A 22,074-nucleotide genomic window follows, 5' to 3' on the forward strand; every position below is an offset into this window, starting at 1 on the left:
GCAGTTCCCTCTGCACCACCATTGGATTGCTTGGCTCTCTTGCTTTCTTCACCAAAGTATCTCAAGTAGTAATACAAGCATTACTAATACCCCTCTTTCTCTCCTTATCAGATGTTTTTTCTTGTATGTTTTCCCTCATCTGCTGTGTGGTCTCTGCACAACAACTGACACAGGTAATCTACAAACAGCACTGAGGAAAGCACAACTGAAGGGGAGCAGGGGTGTGGCCCCTCCAGTGCCGAGTGCAGGGGGACAATCCCGGCCCCGCTGCCACCCCGGGGCTGGCACAGAACGTTCCGCCCACATTCAGCAGCTCCGCCACCTTTCCCGAGCCGGGCCCGGCTCCAGGGCCGGGCAGGGAAGGGCCGCTCCCCGGGGCCGCCCGTGGGCGGGGGCGGCTCCGCCCCGCCGCCATCTTTGCTGCGGGTGCGGGCGGCGGCGTCGGGGCCGCGGCAGCGCCGCCATGTCGGGCCAGGGCAGAGCGGCGCCTCCATGACGGGTGAGGGCGAAATGGCGGCCGGAAGGGGCGGCTCTGGGCCCCCATCGCCGGCGGGACGGGGCGCGAATGACGAGGTCCCGCGGCCCCGGGTCTGTGGGGCGGGCCGGGGACAGCCGGGGGTGGCCGTGCGGGGGACGGGAGGCACCGCACACCCGCGGGGGGACGGAGGGACGGAGGGACGGGCCCGCGGCGTGTCCGCCCCGCGCTGTGGGGAGAGGCCGGGCCAGGGGCGGGACCCCCGCGGGATGTGGGAGAGCGGGGGAGGTGTGGGAGCGGCTGGAGGGTGTGGGAAGCTGAATCACCGGATCCTTCGGGTTGGGATCAGCCAGTGCAGCCTCCCTGCCAAGGCAGTCGCCTGAAACAGGTGACAGAGGAGCACATCCAGGTGGATTTGGGATGTTTCCAGAGGGGGAGGCTCCACGACGTCCGTGGGCAGCTGTTCCAGTGCTCTGCTGTCCTCAGTGGAGAGACGTTCTCCCTCATGTTGAGGTGGAACTTGTTGTATTTTAGTTTATGGCCACCGTTCCTGATCCTGTTGCTGGAAAAAGTCTGGACCGCCCTCCTGGCCCTCAGCTTGGAGGTGTTTGTGTGTGTTAATGAGATCCCTCAGTCCTTCTCCAGACTGCCCAGGCCCAGATGTCACAGTCTCTCCTGATAAGAGAGATGCTCCAGAGCCCTCTGATCATTTCTGTGGCTGCCACTGGGCCCTCTGCAGCAGCTCCTTGTCCTTGTGCCGAGGAGCCCAGACCCGGACACGGCACCCCAGCCCTGCCGTGCCAGGGCCAGGTAGAGCAGGGCCTCGGCACTTTTCCCCTTTCTCCTTCCATGTGTAAGATATTCCTGCTGGGCCTGACCTGAACCCATGGAAAAATCCCCATTAGGCTTGTGGATGGAACAGTGTTTGACTGGAGTTCCTGCTGGGGAGGGTAAACTCAAATAGCAGCTTTTCACTCTGCCCAGGGCTTTTATTTCTGTTGTTCTGTGTCTGTACATAAATAGACGTTAATGTGTGTGGTGCAGTTTCTGTGCTGTCACAGGAACATCTGGTGGTGGCAGAGGTAATAAAGGTTTGGGGTTAGTTGTGAAATGTTGGTGAGAAGAGAAAATCCAATTTGAGTTTCAGTCTACTGAAATCCATCCATATTTTTTAAGCAAATACAGAGTGAGTAAAACCTTGTTCCTTAGCAGAGCAGAGCAGCTGTTGTGTGTCCCAAAGGAAATAATCTGACATTCAGAGAGATGTACCTGGATGCTTAGAGCTCTTTGCCCTTGTGTGTGTGAGCAGCAGGAAGGATTGTCAGGCTCTGGAGGGGCTGGAGCCCCTGTCCCTGGCTGCAGGTGGCACTCAGGGCCTGGGCAGGGACAGGGAGCTGTTGGTTCACGGTGAGCTCCATCTCAGGGGTGTTTCCCATTCTAAACGATGACCTGGTTCTGTGAGAGAGAGTCTGTGGCCATGAAACATGAACGGGCTGGGCTCTGGTGTGCAGAGTGTGAGAAGGGGCTGGGAGGGAGCTGGAGCTGAGGGCAGGGGTGCCAGCAGGCAGGAAAGGGGTGTTTGTGTTTTGTCTGTGGACAAGAGGTGTGCAAGGCAGTGGACAGCAGTGGCTTGCTGGAGTGATGGGACAGATGAGCTGTTTTTAGTGACAGCTCTTCCCTTCCAATGCTCCTGGAATTCCAGCTAAAGTCAGTGCTGCTGCTGAGTGAAGGAAAATGTTTCCGTGGCCGTTGTCTTTGGTTTTTAATTAGAGATGCAATTTAATGTCTCTGTTACAAGACACCTCACAGGATCCCCGTATGTGCTGTCTCAGTAACTCACTCAGAAATAATCTTTTTACTGTTTCTGTGTGCTGAGGGGCAATGCCAAGCTGAGATGCTTGTGAAATGCTGGGCTTTGGCAAAGCAGTGTACCAGCTTCATCTTCAAAATGCAGCGGTGTTGTGGCTTTCAGTAGAACTGCTCAGTTAAAGCAGAAAGAACTGGCAGGTTCAGTTCATACCCCCTGGTTTGGCTGGAAATGCCATGACAGGCTAAAATAGAACAAATCAGTGTTACTGGTATGGTCTGACCAGAGGGGCTGGCACAGCTCAGTGACTGTGGCAGAAGACACAGCTCGTGTCTGCTGAGGTTCTGACTGGTTCCATTTTCCATCTCCAGCCCCTCCATTTCTGCTGGAAGCCCTTTGAGGATACACTTGTAGTTTTGCCCAGTAATATTTTGGGGAACTACGGGAAATACTGTTCAGACCTGAGAAAAACCTGTTTGAATGCTGAGGGTGATCAGGTCCTGGAGAGGCTGCCCAGAGCCACGGCTGAGTTCCTGTGCCTGGAGATGCTCAGGCTGCCTGGACAGGCCCTGGGCAACCTGCTGTGGCTGAGCTGCTCCATGCAGGGGCAGGGGCAGGTGCCTCCAGCCCTCCCTGCAGCCTCAGCTCTTCTGTGACTCTCTGTTAGCCCAGAGCTCTTCAGACTGCACTGGGGTAGGAATGGGCTCTCTTCAAACGTGTCTGCATCTCTCCTGATGGAGAGGAAAGAGTCTTTACAAGCCTTGGCTCTGAGCTGCTTTTCAGCTGTGTAGGATTTGTGAGCTCTCTGAGTCCAGGGCTCATTTGTGTCCAGGGTGTTGCTGCCCTCAGCTTTGGCTGATTTTGTGTGTGGATTCACTGGAGCAGTTTGGTTGTTGTGCAGTGACCTGGTGCCACAGACACACTGTCTCAGTTGTTTGCTCAAGTCTAACCTGGTTCGTTTTTTGTTCATGCAGAAAGGCAGCGACGGAGCCTGCATGAAGATCTGTGTGCAAAGAGGGTAATAAGGTACAGTGCTTCCATTTTAACACTACAGAGCAGTGGATATTTCCCCATCAACTTTCTTGTTGCAGTGCAGACCCTGCTGGTGTCTTTTACAGCTTAATGCTGGACCAGAATGTGTGAGCCAGCACGGGCTGGCACAAACTCCCAGTTAGGACACAGGGAGGGGATTTGTTTCCATGACCTGGCTACTTGTGGGATCCCCAAAGCAGCAGCTGGGCAGAGGTGCAGTGTTAGAGATGTGGGCAGCCTTAAACTCAGTCCATGCCAGAGGCTCCCTGGTTTATCAGGGGTTGTTCCCCTCTGCAAGGTCACCTGAGTGATTTACAGTCCTTCTCACCAGTGCTCCCCTTTTAATCCATTCCTCCCAACAAATGTTTTTCCAAATCTTTTGAGTTCCATGATCTGCTCTGTTTTGGGCATCTTGTTACCATGATGGGTCAGCATGTTAAAACCCCAAATCCAATTGACTGCACAGATGTGCGTTTGGCATCTTTTAATGGTGTTCTTTGATGTTCAGGAAGAACTCGGGGAAGGTGGGACTCTGTGCCCTTGGCCACCATGTCTGGAATTGGCAATAAACGAGTGGCTGCAGAGCCTGGCACTTCTGCACCTCCGGAGAAGAAGGCAGGGGTGGAGGATTCGGGCACCACTGTGGAGACCATTAAACTCGGGGGTGTTTCTTCAACGGTAGGTCTTGGCTGCACCCCCCACTGCACCTTTTGTTTTCCTTCATCTGGAGGCCAAAGTGTCTCCAGGTCACGAGTGTGAGCTCAGGCATGAGCTGAGGTCTGGGCCCTCCTGTGACCTGGCCCCTGTCCCACGTGCCGTGCCCAGGAGGAGCTGGACATCCGCACCCTGCAGAGCAAGAACCGGAAGCTGGCGGAGATGCTGGACCAGCGCCAGGCCATCGAGGATGAGCTGCGGGAGCACATTGAGAAGCTGGAGCGTCGGCAGGCCACCGACGATGCCTCTCTGCTGATCATCAACCGCTACTGGAACCAGGTTGGGGACAGCTTCTCTTGCTTCATGCTCACTGTTTTCTTGTCTCTGCTGGACCACTGCACTCCTTTGGCTCACGTCTGTTCTTTCTCTTGTCTGCCTTGCCCGTGCCGTCCTTCAGTTTGATGAAAATATCCGCATCATCCTGAAACGCTTCGACCTGGACCAAGGTGTGGGAGACCTTTTGTCTGAAAGAAAAGCACTGGTGGTGCCAGAACCTGAACCAGACTCTGACAGTAATCAGGAGCGCAAAGATGAGAGGGAACGAGGTGAGGGAACGAGGTGTCTGGGGGCAGTGGGAGAGATGGATTTCAGCTGTGGACAATGGTGATGTCCATTTCTAAAGGCTGACAGAGACTTGTTTTTGTGACTGTAAAGATCAGTGATATGGTACCTTGTAGAGCACATTGACTTTTTCTCACTCTCTGTGTTCCCAGCAGAAGGAGTGGAGCCAGCATTCTCCTTCCTGGCCACTCTGGCCAGCAGCACCAGTGAGGAGATCGAATCTCAGCTGCAGGAGCGTGTGGAGTCCTCCCGCCGGGCTGTTGCCCAGATTGTGACAATGTATGACAAGCTGCAGGAGAAGGTGGATGTGCTGTCTCAGAAGCTGAACAGTGGAGGTATGGCCAAGGTGGCAGGTACTCAAGGGTGCTTATCTGCCCCACCTTAGACCTGAGCCTGCATTGTCCTTCTCATGTGCATTTATTTTCCAAAATGAATTTGTTTGGCTTTCCAAACGCTTGTTATCAAAACCTTTACTAAAGGACCAGGTGCCAGAAGTGTACTGTAGCTACTTCTGTATTGGAATGCTGAGGGCTCAGCCCAGCATGTTGGGCTAAGAAGCAGCTTGTTTCTGCCAGTGCTGTTCATGTGCCTGAGAAGTCAGAGGGGAGAGTTGAATTTTAGCAGCCAGCTGTCCTCAGCCACCACATAAAAGGCTTCACACTTAGAAGTAAAGAAGTGAGATCAGCATTGCAAACTGATGGTGGAGTCCTCTTTGCAGTTGAGCAGAAGGTGTAGGAATAACCAAGTGCTCAGTTTCCACGGAGTCCTGAGCAAAATGGTGCCCATCTAATGGTGTGGTGTGCTTAGTGTAGCTGTCAGCTTTGAACATAGCAGAGTTCTGCAGAGAAAGGCAAATGACCAGCCTCTAAAAGTGAATGTAGCAGATTCACTTTACACTCAGGTGACTGTTGAAAAAACTCGATTAGCTTGAGGTTAAAATTTTAATGTTTTGAAGGAAAACTTGGGTGGAAGATCGTGCTTGGTGTGCCTTCTGTGTGCTGTGACCAGGTCTGGCGTTGGTGCAGGGGAGTGTTGCTGTCCTTGGCTGGCAGTCATAACCTGTAGTAGCTTTGACACTGGTGCCATGAGAGCCTGTCCTCAGCTGCTCTGGTTTCCCTGTCCCCCAGGTGCTGTGGTTGTCACCTGGTGTCACAGTCTGTTGGCCTGGTGTGTCCTCCCAGGCCACCTGTCACAGGGGTTTATGCATTTGTGCAGCACTCAGGTGTCCCTGGGCCCCAAGGGCAGGCTCTGGGTTGCTGGTACAGACACAGCTGAAGTGTCTGGGGTGTGAGGGGACGCCCCCAGGTCAGGAATGTGCAGCACTGTTAAACTGCAGAGCCTTTGGCTCAGGGAGTGCAAGTCCAGGCTCTTTGTGGATGGAGATCAGGCCCTCAGGAAGCTGCACCTGTGGGAGAGGCAGAGTAAACTGAAGTTAGAGCCAGAAATCTCCTTTTCTGTTTTCTTGTTTCTCTCTTTGCTATTCAGGAATTGGAATCAGTGTTCATTGATTTCCATGAATTTCCTTTTCTTTGTGCACCTTTCAGATATTTCTCTGATGGAAGAAGCAGTGGTGGAGCTGAATTCCTACTTGTCACATGAGAATGGACGGCTGCAGGAACTGGCTGATGTTCTTCAGGAGAAGCACAGAGTCATGTCTCAGGAGGTATTAAAAGGAGAGAGAGAGAGAAAGAAATCTGCTTTGGGATCCATAAATTTAGCATAATTTGTGGTTACCGTAGATTGGAAAGCAACTTATTTCCTTGGAGAGGTACAGGAGCACATGGTTTGAAATGTTACAAAAATGGTTATTGTTGTGGAGAGCTGTAGATAGATTTTGTATATAAATCAGATTGACTTGCTTTTTACATGACTAAAGGAAAGGATATAAGCAAGTCAGTGATTTGAATGGATTGAACTGTTAAAGAAAAGGGGAGAACAGAGGAACCTGCAGGAAAGGGAAGCAGCAGGTGATGCTGAGGTGACTCGTGTGGACACCTGGAAGAGTCGAGGTGACATCCCTGTCCATCTGAATTCCTTGGTTTCTCTGTGTCATTTCACAGTGAAATGATATCAGTTACAAGATGATCCCACTTATAAGGGATTCACATTATTAGCAGCATTTGTCTGAGAGGCTTCAGTTCAAGTTCAGTTCAGGTTTAAAAATTGTGTTAATGCTGTTCTTGCTCAGTGTTAGACCTCTGAGCACTTAGGTGCTCTGTAAAGTAGATGGACATAGGAATTGAAAAGATTAAAATCAAAAAAGCCTTGTGATAAGCTAAGGTGGCTGCCTCGGTGTTCTGGCAGATATTACTGGCTTCCTGCTCTTTTACCATTTTTCAGTTTTGTGTTGTTTTTGTTGCTGCCTTGGGATTTGGCCAGTGTCAAATTCAGGACAGTTCATTAAATAGTCTGTCACCACAGCAAAAGATAAAAAAAACGGGATGAATAAGAGAAAACTCCTCCTGGGCCGCCTTAGGAAAAGTTGATTCTCTGCAATATGTTGGCTGAAGCAGTCCTTTGATTGCAGTTCTCCAAGCTGCAAGAGAGGGTGGAGACAGCAGAATCCCGGGTGTCTGTCCTGGAGACCATGATTGATGACCTTCAGTGGGACATCGACAAGATCCGCAAGAGGGAGCAGAGGCTCAACCGGCACCTGGCCGATGTCCTGGAACGAGTAAGGGCTGCCCTGCTGGCCAGGAGCCCTGGGAGTGCTGGGTGCTGTTGGGTGGGTGTGTGACATCCTCTCTGGGCCTGTCCTGGGAGAACTGAGAGCCTGCAGTGAACCTTCTTTGCTCTTGAATCTGCTCCATCACTCCTGTTAGTATTTCACTGGGTCTGGAGGAAATCTCTTGCTTTGTTTGCAGGTAAATTCCAAAGGCTACAAGGTGTATGGAGCTGGGAGCAGCCTCTATGGGGGAACAATCACCATTAATGCCCGCAAGGTAAGGCCAGCTTGGGTGTGAGCAAGGGGAAGAATAAAGCCAAGGAGAGCAAGGGCCACAACTTGAACAGAGTTTGGATACTTATTTTAGATAATTTTAGATCCTGTGCCACAAAGCTGGGTGACTCTGGGCAAGCTGTGTTGTCTGTGTCCAGGTTTCCTACTTAAGAAACACCTGGTAGAATTAGACTCTATCTCTGACTGCTTAGTCTGTAATTGCTGTTACTGCATGAACAGATAGTTCATTAGCAGATAGTCTCAGGAGACACATTAGCAGTAGGATTTACAAGCAGTTTGTCCCAACAGTTTGAGGAGATGAATGCAGAGCTGGAAGAGAATAAAGAGCTTGCTGGGAATCGCCTGAATGAATTGGAAAAACTACGTCAGGATCTTGAACAAGTAACAACGCAGAATGAAAAGCTCAAGGTGAGACATCTGTAGCTGTGTGGGGATGGGCTGCCCTCAGCTTTGCAGTGCTGTGTCTCCAAAAACCTCATTAGCAGTGTCTGTTCTGAGCCTCCTCTTTAGCTGTGTCACACTTTGCTCCAGGTACAATTCGTCGGGTCTGTGGCTCCACTTGCAGCTCGGTGCGTTGGGGACACCGTGTGGTCACCGCTGGAAATTGTAATAGTTTCCTGCCCGTGCCCCGTTCTGATCTTTGGGTCCATTTTAACCATGTCTGGTTAAAAGTGTTTTCACCTCTTTCCAAGTAGTGACCCCCCTTCCACCTTCCCCACTCCCTGTGCAAGTGGAACCAGAGAACAGAAACAATCAGGGAACTTGTTTGGGGCACAGACTCTTGAAGGAGTCAATACATTTATGTCTTTCCATTGTGGGGGATGGATAGATAGGAAACAGCCTGTGAGCTTGTCATTTTTTAAAGGTGGTAACACAAGAAGCTGTGACTCTGTGGTAGATCAGTATATGGTGGGGAGAATAATCCAAATGCCTGTCTTGATAATCTAAATTTCAAAGATCTGATGCTGGGAACTGTCTTGAGGCACCTCTGAATTCTGTTTATCCACATGGGTTTGTTTAGAGAGAAATGGTCTTTAGCTTACAACTTTTTTTTTTTTTCCTAATTACTTTAAAGCTGAATGCATGTATATTTTAGCATGGTTGTGACAGTGTGTTTCACTGCTGTAAGTCACAATTGTTTGCTAACTTTTTTCCCTAGGAATTCAGTTCTGTGCCCTTGGGGCTTTTTTTCATTTCTCTTTCTGTCAGTCATTGTGTCTTACTGGTAGAAGACTAACATAATGTCTACTTGCATGTGTGTTTTTTCTGATCTCTCATACTTTTCTATGTGCCCATCTCTCGGGTTGGTTTTCTCACCCGAGATTCAAGTTGTTTAAAGTCCTTGGCCCTCTAAAAGCCCCGAGTCGCGTTGGTACAAAGAAGCGGAGTCTTCAAGGCCTTGCTTTCTGGTTTCTCGGGTTGTTTATTATTTGATATCACGAAGTTTCTCTCCGCTCACAGCCGAGGTCCGGACAGCGGCTGGGACACGAGGGGACTGCCCCCCGATGGGACGTCACCTTACATTTATACAGATAATTACGTATAGGTTATTTACTATTTCACACCAATGTCTAGTGCTTACACTAAGAGGGTCACTTCTGTTTTGACTCAATCCACTCTAACTACCTTATATCATCACCACCCCAGAAGATGGAGGACGAGGAAGAAGGAGAGGGACACGAGGTACCACCCAAATTCCACCATCTTGTCCCCCATTTACCTCTATTCTAAGAATCCTAAAACTACTGAATTTTGTATGTTCTACTATGCTAAACTACTATTTTCACTTCCTGGTGATTTGCAATTCCTCTCCTAATGCTGGAAGTTTCTCCCATGGGCTAAGATCAAACTCAGTGTCTTCCTGGGCTCTGTGCCAAGGTTTCCAACCCCCCTGGGCCGGTTCCACACCCCCCTGTCCAGGGCTCAAATTCTCTTTCCCAGGTCCCAGGTCATCCAAAGGGATGTTCTGGAGTCCAACATCTGTCTTTATTGATCTAGGTGCTTACAATTTCTTATGTTTTCCAAGTTCTTATCTTTGAGAGAAACTATTTCAGGACCCAAGAGTCAAAAACTTTCATGATGTGGTTGTGCAAGAGAAGCAGCCTTATGTATGCAGAGAGCACAGAGAGGTTTTAAACATGGTCCTGAAGCATATCACTGGGACCTACTTGACAGCAAGGCTGCTGAAGTTCTACTTTTGTCTTTGCTTGTGGCAGCTTGATTCACTGTTCTCCTGTCTTGAGAGGCAGGAGCCAAAGGCAAGGGGATAATATTCCTCTTTGTGGCATTTTCCCGTGTGTGACCCAGGTTGATCTGCGCCGAGCAGTGGAAGAGGCTGTGAAGGAGACCCCGGAATATCGGTGCATGCAGTCCCAGTTCTCTGTCCTGTACAACGAGAGTCTCCAGCTGAAGGCACACCTTGACGAGGCGCGCACGCTGCTCCACGGCACCCGCGCCACACACCAGCGCCAGGTGGAGCTGATCGAGGTAACGCCTCTGCTCCCTCAGCCTGGGGCTCTGCTGTGCCTGCAGCCATCACTGCTGGGGGCGTGTGCCTCTGGGAATGCTCAGGGAATTGACATTTCTGGCAATGATTCAGGCTGCTGTGGTGGCTTATATTGCTGAGATGAGAGATAGTCCAGGTTCAGAGCACCAATTGTGTTTCCCTTTTGTTCCTCAGAGGGATGAGGTCGGCCTTCACAAGAAGCTGCGCACGGAGGTGATTCAGCTGGAGGACACCCTGGCACAAGTCCGCAAAGAATATGAGATGTTGAGGATAGAGTTTGAGCAGACACTTGCTGCCAATGAGCAAGCAGGTACGATGTTGCTCTGCTGTGCCTAAAAACAACCACCACCTACCCACCAATGCCCATTGGGGCTACAGTGCACTAGAACACCTGGCTTGATTCTTTGTTACTGTTAAATACTTGTTCTGGCAGGTCTCTTCATCTCAACAAACAAAGCTCTTCACCTGTTTTATCACCTGTTTTATCACCTGTTTTATCACCTGTTTTATTGGGAGGCCAGTTCCATGTTATCTGATTTCCTTCTCGATGCTGCATAATAGATACATTTTGCTAACAGTTTGGTTAATGGCAGGATATTTTGCATTATTAAAAATTACTTGTGAAGGCAGGATTCATTTCCAAGTCTGTAAGGACAATCTAGATAGCAAAGCAGTAATTCTTAAATTTCATCAGAGGAAATAAATGACTTCTGAAGTAGCATTTAAATCAGATTTCTTTTGTAACATGACATGTTTCCCTTAGCATCATGGGTATAAAAATAATGTTAAGTGGGAGCTCAGGACTGCAAATTTGCAAGGACTTACAAATACACCTTACCTGTAAGGCATAATAAACCGGCATGACTTTTTTCCTACAAATGTATTGTGTTGCTCTCTTGTGTGGCAGAATGGTAACAGTTTTATTTTGTTCTTTGTCATTGTCATGTAGCTTGTTCTCCATCTCCATGAAAGTCCTGAAGAAGGTTGACAGAAGTGTGTTTTTTACAGAGGTGTTTCTGTTTTTGCAGGCCCCATTAACCGGGAGATGCGTCACCTCATCAGCAGCCTCCAGAATCACAACCACCAGCTGAAGGGAGAGGTGTTGAGATACAAGCGCAAACTGAGAGAGGCCCAGGCTGACCTGAGCAAGGTAACACCTCAGGAAATGCCAGAACAGAGGGGAAAGTGCTCAGGAGAAGGGGGAATGCTGCCACCCTTGCCAGCAATATCAGCCTTTCTGATACTCTGTGCAGGATGTAGTGAAATTTTCTGTGGAGCTCTTCCCTCTGCTGCTTCCTTTGACCAAATGAATGCTCTTCCTTTGTAGCTGTGCAGTGCTCCATGAAAAGGGGGCATGGAAGTGTGGATCTGGGAAGACAAGGGAGAAAGGGTAAGGAAGATTCCTGACTAAGAACTTAAATGTTTGTTTTCTTGATCATCTCTCCTGCTGTTCCATGCCAGATCCGCTCTCGCAGTGGCAGTGCTCTCCTGCAGTCCCAGTCCAGCGCTGAAGACACAAAGGAAGAACCTGTAGAGATCAAGCAGGAGCCTGATGATCCTTCTGCCCAAGGGCCTGTTGCCAAGGCTGCTGCTGAAGATGTTCATGAACTGAAGGCCAGGCGAGATGAAGAGGAACGGGAGCGGGAGAGACGAGAAAGGGAGAGGGAACGAGAGAAGGAGAAGGAGAGAGAGAGAGAACGAGAGAGAGAGAAGGAAAAGGAAAAGGAACGAGAGCGGGAAAGGCAGAAGCAAAAGGAATCGGAGAAGGAGAGAGAGTCCAAAGAGAAGGAGAAAGGGAAGCATGAAGATGGCAGAAAGAAGGAGGCTGAAGTGATCAAGCAGCTGAAGGCTGAGCTCAAGTAAGAGTTGTTGTCTCTCCCTTTCCCGTGGGAGCAGTGCCCAAGCCTGGGGTGTTCACATGTTCTTGCTTTTATGGGATCAGCATCGCTGAAGTTTGGAGCCAAGAGAGTTTCTTGACACTCTGTATCTGATTGTGATGTGGTCAGTGTAGAAGTGTTTTTCCTACAGTAGCCTAAAGCATGAATTACCAAACTAGATACTTCCTGGTGTGGGTCAAGTAATGTTTATTTGTTGCTGTTGTAACAACAGCATAGAAGTTCAGAGCAGCAGGTTATTAATAGTGGACACATCAGTGTTCCTGCTCCTGGATGGTTCCCCCAGCAGAGGTGGATGGTTTGTAGCTTATTGTTAGGATACATATTTCATTTGCACTCCCCTTCTTGCCTTTCAACCCATGTGCCTGAACATGTTCCTGTTCCAGCCTGTAGCTCAGGTGGTGTTTTATGTTACCGGGATAAGATGAGCCACAACTCCGTATCCGTGTGGGAGATGGAGAGAATCTTGGCAGGCTCTCATGCTGGCTGTGTAACAGTGTGGCTTTGCTGCTGTGTTCTCACCGTGCTCTGTCTCCCTTTCTCCAGGAAGGCCCAGGAGAGCCAGAAGGAGATGAAACTGTTGCTGGATATGTACCGCTCTGCCCCCAAAGAGCAGAGAGACAAGGTGCAGCTGATGGCAGCTGAGAAGAAGGCAAAAGCTGAGGTATTTCTAATTTCTCTTCCCTTTTTCTTTTTAATATGTTACTGAAACTTATTTTCAGATACTCTGCTTCAGAACTGTGTTGTTGCTCTCCTCAGAGCTAAGGATTATTTGTCTTCTCAGCTTTGTCACTTAGGGATTGGAATGGTCTGGAGATAAACAGGGACAAGTTGCTAGTGCAGGCACACACACACAGACAACAATCTCTGGGTTCATAACCACAGAGCCATTTGCAGATCCCTTAGGTACCAGCATGTCCCTCTGTTGGGTATCCCTGTGGTTCCAAGCCCCTCTTGCCTTTTTCACAAGCAGCTCTCACCTAGAGGCAGCACTTACTCTGTGCAGCACGTGCATGGGGTAAAGAGTTAGATTACACGACTAGACTTAGGAGAATGAGCAATAAAAAGATACAAGAAGATGGGTTAGGACAGGATATGATGATCATGTGCAAGGCTGAGCCAGACAAATGTCCTCTGGCTGCCCATGTTTTCCATGGGCCTGGCTTCTTTTATACCCTTCTCTGTCTAACACCAATTTGTTCATCCTTGATCTCCTTCTCTCTGCACATTGCTTCTGGATTTGAACAGCTCTTGATTCCCACAGCCCTCCCAGTTCAGGAGTCATTCCTGCTTTACAGTGTCATCAGTTAGAAAGTCCCAGCTGATCTTCCTGGAAGTGGTTCCTGTAGTTTCTTGGAAGCCTATCAGCTGTTGTGACAGGAGAGGTTTGCTTCCTCTCTTTGTCTCTGTGTTTGTTTTGTCAGGTTTGTGTCTCTGTATATTTCAGTTTGGGTTTTCTCCTTGTCCCACACTCAGATGACCTTGATGGAATAAACATTTTCACATTCTCATGTGCTCTCATCAGTTAGTGTGACTAACCCCGTTTCCTTCTCACCACTGCCTCCCTTACCATTTGTCTGCCAAGTTTGTGTCTCCGTATGTTTTATTTCACCTCCTCCTTTCCCCATTAGCACCTTCTTATGTGGAAGAAGGTCCTTGACCAGATGCCCTTAAAGGAGCAGGTGCTCTCTATCCACATATCCCTACATGTACCATTGCAGGAGACTGATGTTCCTACTCTGATAAAAGATGCTGTGAAATTTTCAAAGGTGTGGAAGTCAAGATCTTGGGCTTACAGCCCATCTCAAATGGTGCATCTGCCTGTAATGTCAAAATGACATGGGGGTTTTTTTTGCTATGCTTTGAAGACAGTCCTGAGTGTTTCAGAGAATTTTGGGGAAAACAGGCTCTTAACAATGCTCAGGGCACATCCTTGTGTTTAGTGTCATTTCTGGTTGGTTTTTGTAGCTTGAAGAACTGAGGCAGAGGGTGAAAGAGTTGGAAGACAAGGAAAAAAAGGAGAGTAAAAAGATGGCTGATGAGGATGCCCTGCGCAAGATCCGAGCAGTGGAGGAACAGATTGAATATTTACAGAAGAAACTGGCCATGGCTAAGCAGGTGAGAAGCTTCTGATAAATTCTCTTTGGCTGGAGCACCTGTGAAGGAGCTGCCTTCAGGTTACATCCAGGAAGAGAGGAGGAATTTATATCTGTATGGGCCAGAGATGTGAGTTTGATCCTTGTTTACCAAAGGGGAAGAAAACAAGCAAAGGAACCACCAACTTTACCCCCTCCACCCTCAGCTGTGGGGTATCACAGGCAGGCCATGGTGGGAAATGTTTAATAACAATTAAACATTAAAAAACAATTAAACATGTGGCCTTGGTGAAGCACACAGAGGAGAATTGGCTTTATCAGCCATTGGGGAAGAGATTACAATTTCTTTTTAAGAGTTATTATCTCCTCAGTTCTTTTGCTGAATATGTGTATGGAACTCGTACATACCTTCTGCCAAAGAAAGGCTTAATCCAATGAGAGAGCAGGCCCACCTCAGCAGGGCAGAGGCAAGCCAATAATCAACATGCACTTTTTTAGAATACTTGTTATTGTAGAACAGAACTGCTCTACCTTGTCAATGCTGAGATGGCCAAAGTGAGTTTAAGGCACTTGGCAGCCTGTTAGTTGGAAGCTGTCAAGCTGTCCCCATGTAGGATTTTGGGCCTGGTGTATCTGACCTCTGTTCAGCTGCTGGGAATGGGGAGTTGGCTCCTGCCCAGCTCTGGCAATGACTGTCATAGCTGATTTTTCCAGACAAACAATAGGTGACCCATCTTTTCTCTGCACTTTCAAATTCAGAATATCTCTGCTGTGGTGCAGACTTGTAGGGAGTGTTTTTCTGGTTGTTGGGATGATAGCATTCCCTGACATCAAGTGAATTGTTAAAACCAACATGGATCACAGACAAAGACTCTCTAACTAGTTAAAGTTAAAAAGTGGTATGTTTATTAAGACACCGGTGGGCTACACAGGAGTAGCCTCCTAGAGATGTGGCAGCCCCCTTCAAGGCTCTTTGCCCTCTATTTATTTCCTGAAGTCTTACATATATATACTATATATATATATATGCATATATATTACTGTATATATGCATAATCCCAGCACCTCCCATTCTCCTCTCTGTATTAAAATGAGGCTATTAGTCCTTCATGTGTGCACAGTTCTTCTCTTGAATTGGGTCGGTGGTCTTGGAGGATGAATTCAAGAATGTGTTCATCACAATGACCTTTCTACCTTGTCATTGCTGGCAGGCCTCTGTGACTCTCTGGCATGATTCAATATCCCCTGCTTTGTGATTGATTGATATGAAGTCCAGGTGCTGGTTATGGTTCCATTGGTTTCAGTCTCTTCTTATAATGGTTCATCTATTCCATTTCCTTCTATAAACAAAACTAGAACAAGCTCATAATGGCAAGCAATACATCAATTAGCTCTAGCTTAAGCATATGATAATCATTAACCTATCTTTTGTTTATCTAACTTGCATCCTGAGCAATATAAATTGCTTCTAACCCTTGGCTAAAATCTTGACTCTTTAAAATCATGATTCACAAGAATCTTCCTTCATCTTCACTGGGTTTGGTGTCTCTGAATAAAATGCTCAGGGTCACTGTAGGGGGTCCAGGGCACAGTTTGGCCAGAGCCTGTGGCTCTTTTGCAGGAAGAAGAGGCCCTGCTGTCAGAAATGGATGTCACAGGCCAGGCCTTTGAAGACATGCAAGAGCAGAACATCCGCCTGATGCAGCAGCTGCGGGAGAAGGATGATGCCAATTTCAAGCTGATGTCAGAACGTATCAAGTCCAACCAGATCCATAAGCTGCTGAAAGAGGAAAAGGAAGAGCTGGCAGACCAAGTTTTGACACTGAAAACACAGGTAATATGGAAAAATGAGAGAGGACAAAAGAGCTGGTGGGGAAGGTGGAGGTGTTGTTGGTTATCTGTTTTAGGCAGCTGCACACAACTGTTTGCTCATTCCCCCAGTGAGGGGAAGGGGAAAGAATCAGAAGGCACAGAGAAAACAGGTGAGATGAAATGAAGGCAGTTTAACAGTTAAAGCAAAGATGTCCATACAAGCAAAACAAAAAATTAATTGATTACTTCCTGTGGCAGACAGGAGTTAAGTCATCTCCAGGAAGGCAGAGCTTCATCATGCCTTGTTGTTATTTAATAAATGCTGCAGCTCTGAACATCCTCCCCCTTCTCCCTTGCACCAGCTGTTCTTGCTGAGCACAGGAACACCCCTTGGGCCTGCTGGATCAGCTGTCCAGGCTCTGTGGCATCCCAGCTCCTTGGGCAGCCTCAGGCTACCTGCTGGTGGGCAGCATGAGACACAGAAGGTCTTGGTGCTGTGTAAATACTGCTCAGCAACAGCTAAAACAGTGCTGTGTTACTGACAGTGTTTTGCTCCCAAATGTGAAACAGAGCAGCAGGTGAGCTGCTCTGAAGAGAATTAACTATCCTCACCAAAATCAGTCCAGGACAGAGTGTTCCTCTCACCAGCCTAGGACTGCATCAGGCTTCAAAGGGGGCTGCCTTTGTAAGAAACTGAGGCTGCTGTATGAGCATTAAAATGTCCTACAGGTGCACAGAGAGCAGATGGGTGAGGAAAAGTGGGAAGTCCTTTTCCTGTTATAATGCAGCTTCTACTTGTATATTCTACCTGTGCCTGTATATATTGGTAACAAGCAGGAGGAGTAGGAAACCATGGTTCAGTCTGAGCTACCTCAGACATGGGGACAGGCTGGGAGAAGAAGGCACTGGGAGCACTGGAACAGAGAAGGACTTGCACTTTCTGGTAGATCAGAGGCCAGCCATGACCCAGCAGTGCACACTGGGAGCCCAGAAAGCCAACTGCAGCCTGGGCTGCCTCCAAAGCAGTGTGGGCAGCAGGCTGAGGGAGGGGATTCTGCCTCTGCTCTGCCCTCATGAGACCCCAGTTGCAGTGCTGCATCAGCTCTGGGCTCCTCAGCACAGGAGAGACACAGGCACCTGTCGGAGGGAGTCCAGAGGAGCCTATAAAGATGATGAGAAGAAATGAGCCCCTCTGCTACAAGAACAGGCTGAGAGAGCTGGGCTTGTTCAGCATGGAGAAGACAAGACTCAGGGGAGACTTCATTGCAGCCTTCCAGTACCTGAAGGGGACTTAGAAAAAGGAGAGAGAGGAACTTTTTCTATGAACATATAATGACAGGACAAGGGGCAGAGGTTTTAAACTGAAAGAGGGGAGGCTTAGATTAGATGTTAGGAAGAAATTCTTCAGTCAGAGGGTGGTGAGGCACTGCTAGAGGTTACCCAGAGAAGTTGTGGATGCCCCATCCCTGGAAGTGTTCAAGGCCAGGCTTGGATGGGGCTTTGAGAAACGTGTCCTAGTGGAAGTTATCCCAGGGAGGCTGGGATAGATGATCCCCTAAGGTCCCTTCTAATCCAGGCCATTCCATGGCTCTGTATCCTGTCATCCTTGGAACCACTGTGGAACTGTTCAGTGCCTTGCAGCAAGTCTTGAAGCCACTGTCCAAAAATTAAGACATCTTTGTTGCAAATATTTGACTGCTAAGTTTTCAGGTGTTGAGCAGAGAGATGGGGTGCAGCTCTCTGGATCCAGGCAGGGCTGTTCAGGGAGAAAAAGGCAAGCTGAAGGTGTGCTCACTGCTGATGGGGAAGCAGAGGTGGTTTTAGCCTGCAGCTTGAGTGACAGCTCTGGAGACCCACAGAGCGGGCCTTCATTCCTTCTGTCCCTTGTGTCTCCTGTCCAAGGTGGATGCCCAGCTGCAGGTTGTACGTAAGCTGGAGGAGAAGGAGCACTTGCTGCAGAGCAGTATTGGAACAGGAGAGAAGGAGCTGGGTCTGCGAACACAGGCCCTGGAGATGAACAAACGCAAGGTGAGGGGCCCCTTCCTTTCCTCTTGGGCTCTGAGGTGGAGCTGCTGCCTTGAGGGAGGCACAGAGGGCAGTGAGCTCTCACAGGTATTACAGAACTGGTATTCCCTGGTTTTGGATGGGTGTATCAGAAGGCTGAGGAGTCTTGGAGAGAATTCTGATGTAAGTACTAGAGACTGATGTTTTCCTTTGATGGGGAGCAGATCATACATGTTTCTGTGGAACCTCTGGTGAAAAAAGGGACAGCAGCCAGATGAAGTTAACTGTGGTCAAAGCTTTTGTAGGAGAGGTGGGATAAGCAAAAGGAAAATAGAGCTGGGGAATGTGAACACTTCTAACAAATGCCTAAGATCAAAAAAGTAGATGTGTTACCAGTAAAATGAGACTAAGTCTTACGGCTGATGCTGCCTTTATTGTTAAGTTTTAGTAGAAATGCAGAAGTTACATTAAAAGAGGCAGAAAGGGAAGCAGGAATATCCCTGTGAAGAGGAGCTGGGGAGAATTCAGCAGAGTCACCTGTGTTTAATACAACAATTCATGGTATTAAGGGCATTTGGTTATAAAGTTAGAAGGGAAGTGGTAAAGATAGAAGAGTGTTAGAAATAGGTATCCTACAGTTCTATCTAATTCAGCTGTAGAACTGGCTCTGAACAATTTATTGAGAAAACGTGGAGGCTGGAAGGCTGAAAATACCTTAAGGAGAGAATTGGACAATCATTAGTGTTTTTCTAAGTGACATGCTTTGCAGTGTGCCAAGGCTTGGCTCTGCCCAAAGGAATCTTGAAGCTGAATGATTAGAACTTGTTAATAATAAGGTAATAACAGAGGACTAGAAATCATGAGAGCTGTTCTTCTGGCTTTTGGTCTTTTTATATTGGTTTTCTTTTTCAGGCCATGGATGCAGCACAGCTTGCAGATGATCTGAAGGCCCAGCTAGAGCTGGCTCAGAAGAAGTTACATGATTTTCAGGAGGAGATTGTGGAAAACAGAGTAACTCGAGAAAAAGAGATGTTCAACTTCAAAAGGGCTGAGGTATATATCCTATGCACAATCCTTCAAGATCTGTCTGCTTTAGTGTCCTCCTTGTACATTGAGCCTGCAGAGGGTTTCAGCTAAAGGCTCTTGGTGTCCAGTTTCACTTTGATTCTCTCTTTGTCAGGTCTTGGCTCTTTCATATTTTGTCCACTGATAACTGACAATACTTGTGGCATCAGATGGTCATGTTGTCTCTTGGATTTTAGGGGATGAAACTATGGGTGGCATGACTTAGCCAGGCAGGTGCATGTTCTCTGTGGTCCCTGAAGAAGCTGTGACAGAGAATGTGCTGCTCCTTCACTTGGTCTTCTGTTTTTGTGCAGGAAGATATTTCCAGGTTGCGCAGGAAGCTGGAGACCACAAAGAAGCCTGACATGGTTCCCAACTGTGATGAGATCCTGATGGAGGAAATCAAGGATTATAAGGTGAGTATCTGTGTCTGTCAACCTCCCTTTTTACTTGAGTCACAAAGTGTATAGCACACTTTACAGATGAGATCTGCCATCTCTCATCTGTACTCTGGCCGTGAGGAAACCACATTGTCCTTCTGAGGAAGGGAAGGACCTTCACCTTCTTCACCTTGAGCCATCTGTGAGCACAGCAGCCGGGCTGGGGCCTCTCCCAGCTCTGTGTGTGTGTGTGTGTGTGTGTTTTGCAGGCCCGCCTGACGTGCCCGTGCTGCAACATGCGCAAGAAGGACGCGGTGCTCACCAAGTGCTTCCACGTCTTCTGCTTCGAGTGTGTGAAGACGCGCTACGACACCCGGCAGCGCAAGTGCCCCAAGTGCAACGCGGCCTTTGGGGCCAACGACTTCCACAGGATCTACATCGGCTGAGCCTCACAGAGCCTCTGCTTGTGCTGAGCCAGCCCCTCCTCTCTGCCAGCTGCTGCTGCCTCAGCTGCACTGTCTTCTCCAGGTGCGTTCAGGGGCTCTACAGAAACGGACTTTGGATCTTGCTTCCTTCCTTGGCCCTGTCCCTTTGGTCTTGCCCTCAGATTTTGTCTGCTCTTTGTGCCTGGGAGGAAATTTCCCGTCCCTCGCTTTCCCACTGCCAAGGTGGGAACGTGCAGCTGAAGCGCTGCCGTGGTGGGATGGAAGCTGAGCTGTGGCAGCAATTAGTGAGGGCTTCATTTGAGGGCTCTGCTTTGGATGCTAATTAAATCCCATCAAGGGATGGCACTGCTCCTGGGAGGGAAGTGGTTCCCAGTGACCAGGTCCGATGGAGGCCAAGGAACTCAAGTAGACTCAGTGGAGCAACTCCTTAGGTACCTGTGTATCTTCCTGAGTCAGGGCAAGAACCCCTGAGGGCTGGTGCACTAGGAACATCCTCCTGAGCCCCAAACATTAAACATCTTACTATCCAGAAGGGGAGAAAGGAAAGACCTTGGAGACCCTTAGAAAACAGCATGCCACTGATGAGCCCTGGTTGATGTGCTCACCTTCCCCTAGGCTGAGGCATTGTTGTCATTGTCCTTCTCAGAAAAGGACTTTTAGTGGTTCCTTTGCTGCAACTTTACCACAAAGATTGATCTTATTATGTACAAAGTCTTATTAAAGTTGTTGTTTGGTTTATTTTTCTGGTTCTCTTGCTTCTGGTACTGTCTATCTGTGCTCCCATCCTTTGTCCAGTTCTTGGAAACATTTCTCACAAGCTTGAAACTTCGACAGTAGAGACACTTAATTCCTTCCTTCCTCTGCTTTCAGAATATGCTCAACTAGAACAGCTTTTGGCCCTTTGGCTGTATCCCCAGTAGCTTATTCCTGACACAACAGGAAGGCCAGGGTGCTGCATTGTTTCTGCAGTCATTTTGTCATGGCTGCTGGGAATTTTGCAGGGATGTGGTGTGGCTTAGAGTCTCAGTGCTCCCTCTGCTTGGAGGCTGCATTTGAAGTCTGCTCCTAAAAGCAACATGGGAAGTTGTTGATTTGCAACATTCCTTCCTAGAGTGTAGTGTTTTCCCTGTAAACTTAATTTGCTTGGAAGGTGCACCTGTCAGAGGTTTGTCTCGTGGCTGTCCCTTCCCTGGAGCATGGAATCTCTCCTGCCCTCCTGTATCCCCTCTCTGCAGGAAATAACAGATACAAAGTAAAAGGAGTTCATCGCAGGCTCTAACACTATTTGTTATTATCTTGGGGAAAACATTCAGAATATATGAATAAAGCCTTGTAAAAGATGAGGAAACCTGAAAAGTGAGAAGGAGCACATCATCCTGCCTTTCCAAGGGGAATCTGGGCTGCTGAGAATTTCTGCCATGGTGTAAGAGCTGTTAGAAGAAAAGAGAGTAGAAGCCTCTTCCCTTTCTCTGGAAGTTGCTCCTGGGATTACAGGTTCTGGCAGGAAGTTGGCTAAAGAATGGTGGGCTGATGCTGCTGGTGGATTTTGGGGTACAAATGCTTGTTCATCACAACCAGGCCCTGGCTCATGAACAAACCGTCTGCATCTTCAAACAGTTTTGCTACAGCAGCAAGAGCTCGTTTTACAGCTATGAACAGCAATCTGAACAGCCCCAGCAGAGCTGCAAGGCCCCTCTGTCCTTCCCTAGACACTCTTGTATCACCTTTCTACTGGAATTGGGTTTGTGTGCACACTGCCCAGCTTGGCTTCCCTCAGCTCATGGCAGGAAATGAACTTCATCTGCATGAGTTTCACAGAGGAGTTTTGGATACTCCTCCCTTATCCAGAAAGAAGTCTTGGCTTTGTTTTAGAATAATGCCTTCTTGTCAAGCTCGTTTTGGAAGTGACTGAGTTTCTCTTGGTGGATAGAATTTAAATACTGGGAAACAGTGAAAATTTTAGATGGTCTGTTTGCCAGAATGTATGGAAAGAATTCAAATTTATCAGGACTAGAAGTATTGAGCTAAAAGAAGTAAAGGGATGACAACCTTTATCAAAAGGTTCTCAGAATTCAGTGTCTGATGTGCTGAGGGCTGAGCAGCAGACCTGAGCCAGAGCTGACTTAGAAGATGAATTCTGGGCACTGTGCCATTGACCTCATCAGTATTCAGTGAAAACTAGACAACAAAGACACTTGTGCCAGCTCTGTATAACCTTGTGCAGTTATCTGCAAGAAATGTGTCACTTTAGGAGATTTTCCCAACTGACAGCAATAGAGGCTTGTTTGTGTAGGGTGATTTAGGGGAAGACCCTCCCAGGCC

General features: G+C 48.3%; 1 protein-coding gene across 2 annotated transcripts; it reads left to right on the plus strand.

The window, feature by feature from the left end:
* Window positions 1-548: 548 nt before the first annotated feature.
* Window positions 549-20,475, plus strand: LOC310922600 (E3 ubiquitin-protein ligase BRE1A). Of its 2 annotated transcripts, none has more exons than XM_083883259.1 (21): window positions 549-588; window positions 3,257-3,308; window positions 3,823-3,992; window positions 4,140-4,307; window positions 4,426-4,573; window positions 4,742-4,924; window positions 6,134-6,252; window positions 7,117-7,263; window positions 7,454-7,531; window positions 7,837-7,956; window positions 9,856-10,035; window positions 10,229-10,364; window positions 11,083-11,204; window positions 11,516-11,913; window positions 12,496-12,613; window positions 13,918-14,067; window positions 15,667-15,879; window positions 17,760-17,885; window positions 18,774-18,914; window positions 19,241-19,342; window positions 19,576-20,475. In XM_083883259.1, exons 3-21 carry the CDS (start codon window positions 3,864-3,866, stop codon window positions 19,750-19,752), a joined length of 2,955 nt encoding a protein of 984 aa, XP_083739385.1. In that variant the 5' UTR covers window positions 549-588; window positions 3,257-3,308; window positions 3,823-3,863; the 3' UTR covers window positions 19,753-20,475. The 2 variants fall into 2 exon arrangements, with proteins under 2 accessions (XP_083739385.1, XP_083739386.1); XM_083883260.1 differs by having other exon boundaries at window positions 4,745-4,924.
* Window positions 20,476-22,074: the final 1,599 nt, after the last annotated feature.

Source organism: Zosterops lateralis, assembly GCF_965231275.1.
Source record: "Zosterops lateralis genome assembly, chromosome: Z".
In the NCBI taxonomy this organism is placed as follows: domain Eukaryota; kingdom Metazoa; phylum Chordata; class Aves; order Passeriformes; family Zosteropidae; genus Zosterops; species Zosterops lateralis.

What these genes read in the sequence shown, in the direction of transcription:
- LOC310922600 (XM_083883259.1), top strand. Translation starts at nt 3,864, where the DNA reads ATGTCTGGAATTGGCAATAAACGAGTGGCTGCAGAGCCTGGCACTTCT. An exon ending in TCAACCGCTACTGGAACCAG is followed by an intron (nt 4,308 to 4,425) that starts GTTGGGGACAGC and finishes GCCGTCCTTCAG; the next exon opens with TTTGATGAAAATATCCGCAT. An exon ending in TTTTGACACTGAAAACACAG is followed by an intron (nt 15,880 to 17,759) that starts GTAATATGGAAA and finishes CTCCTGTCCAAG; the next exon opens with GTGGATGCCCAGCTGCAGGT.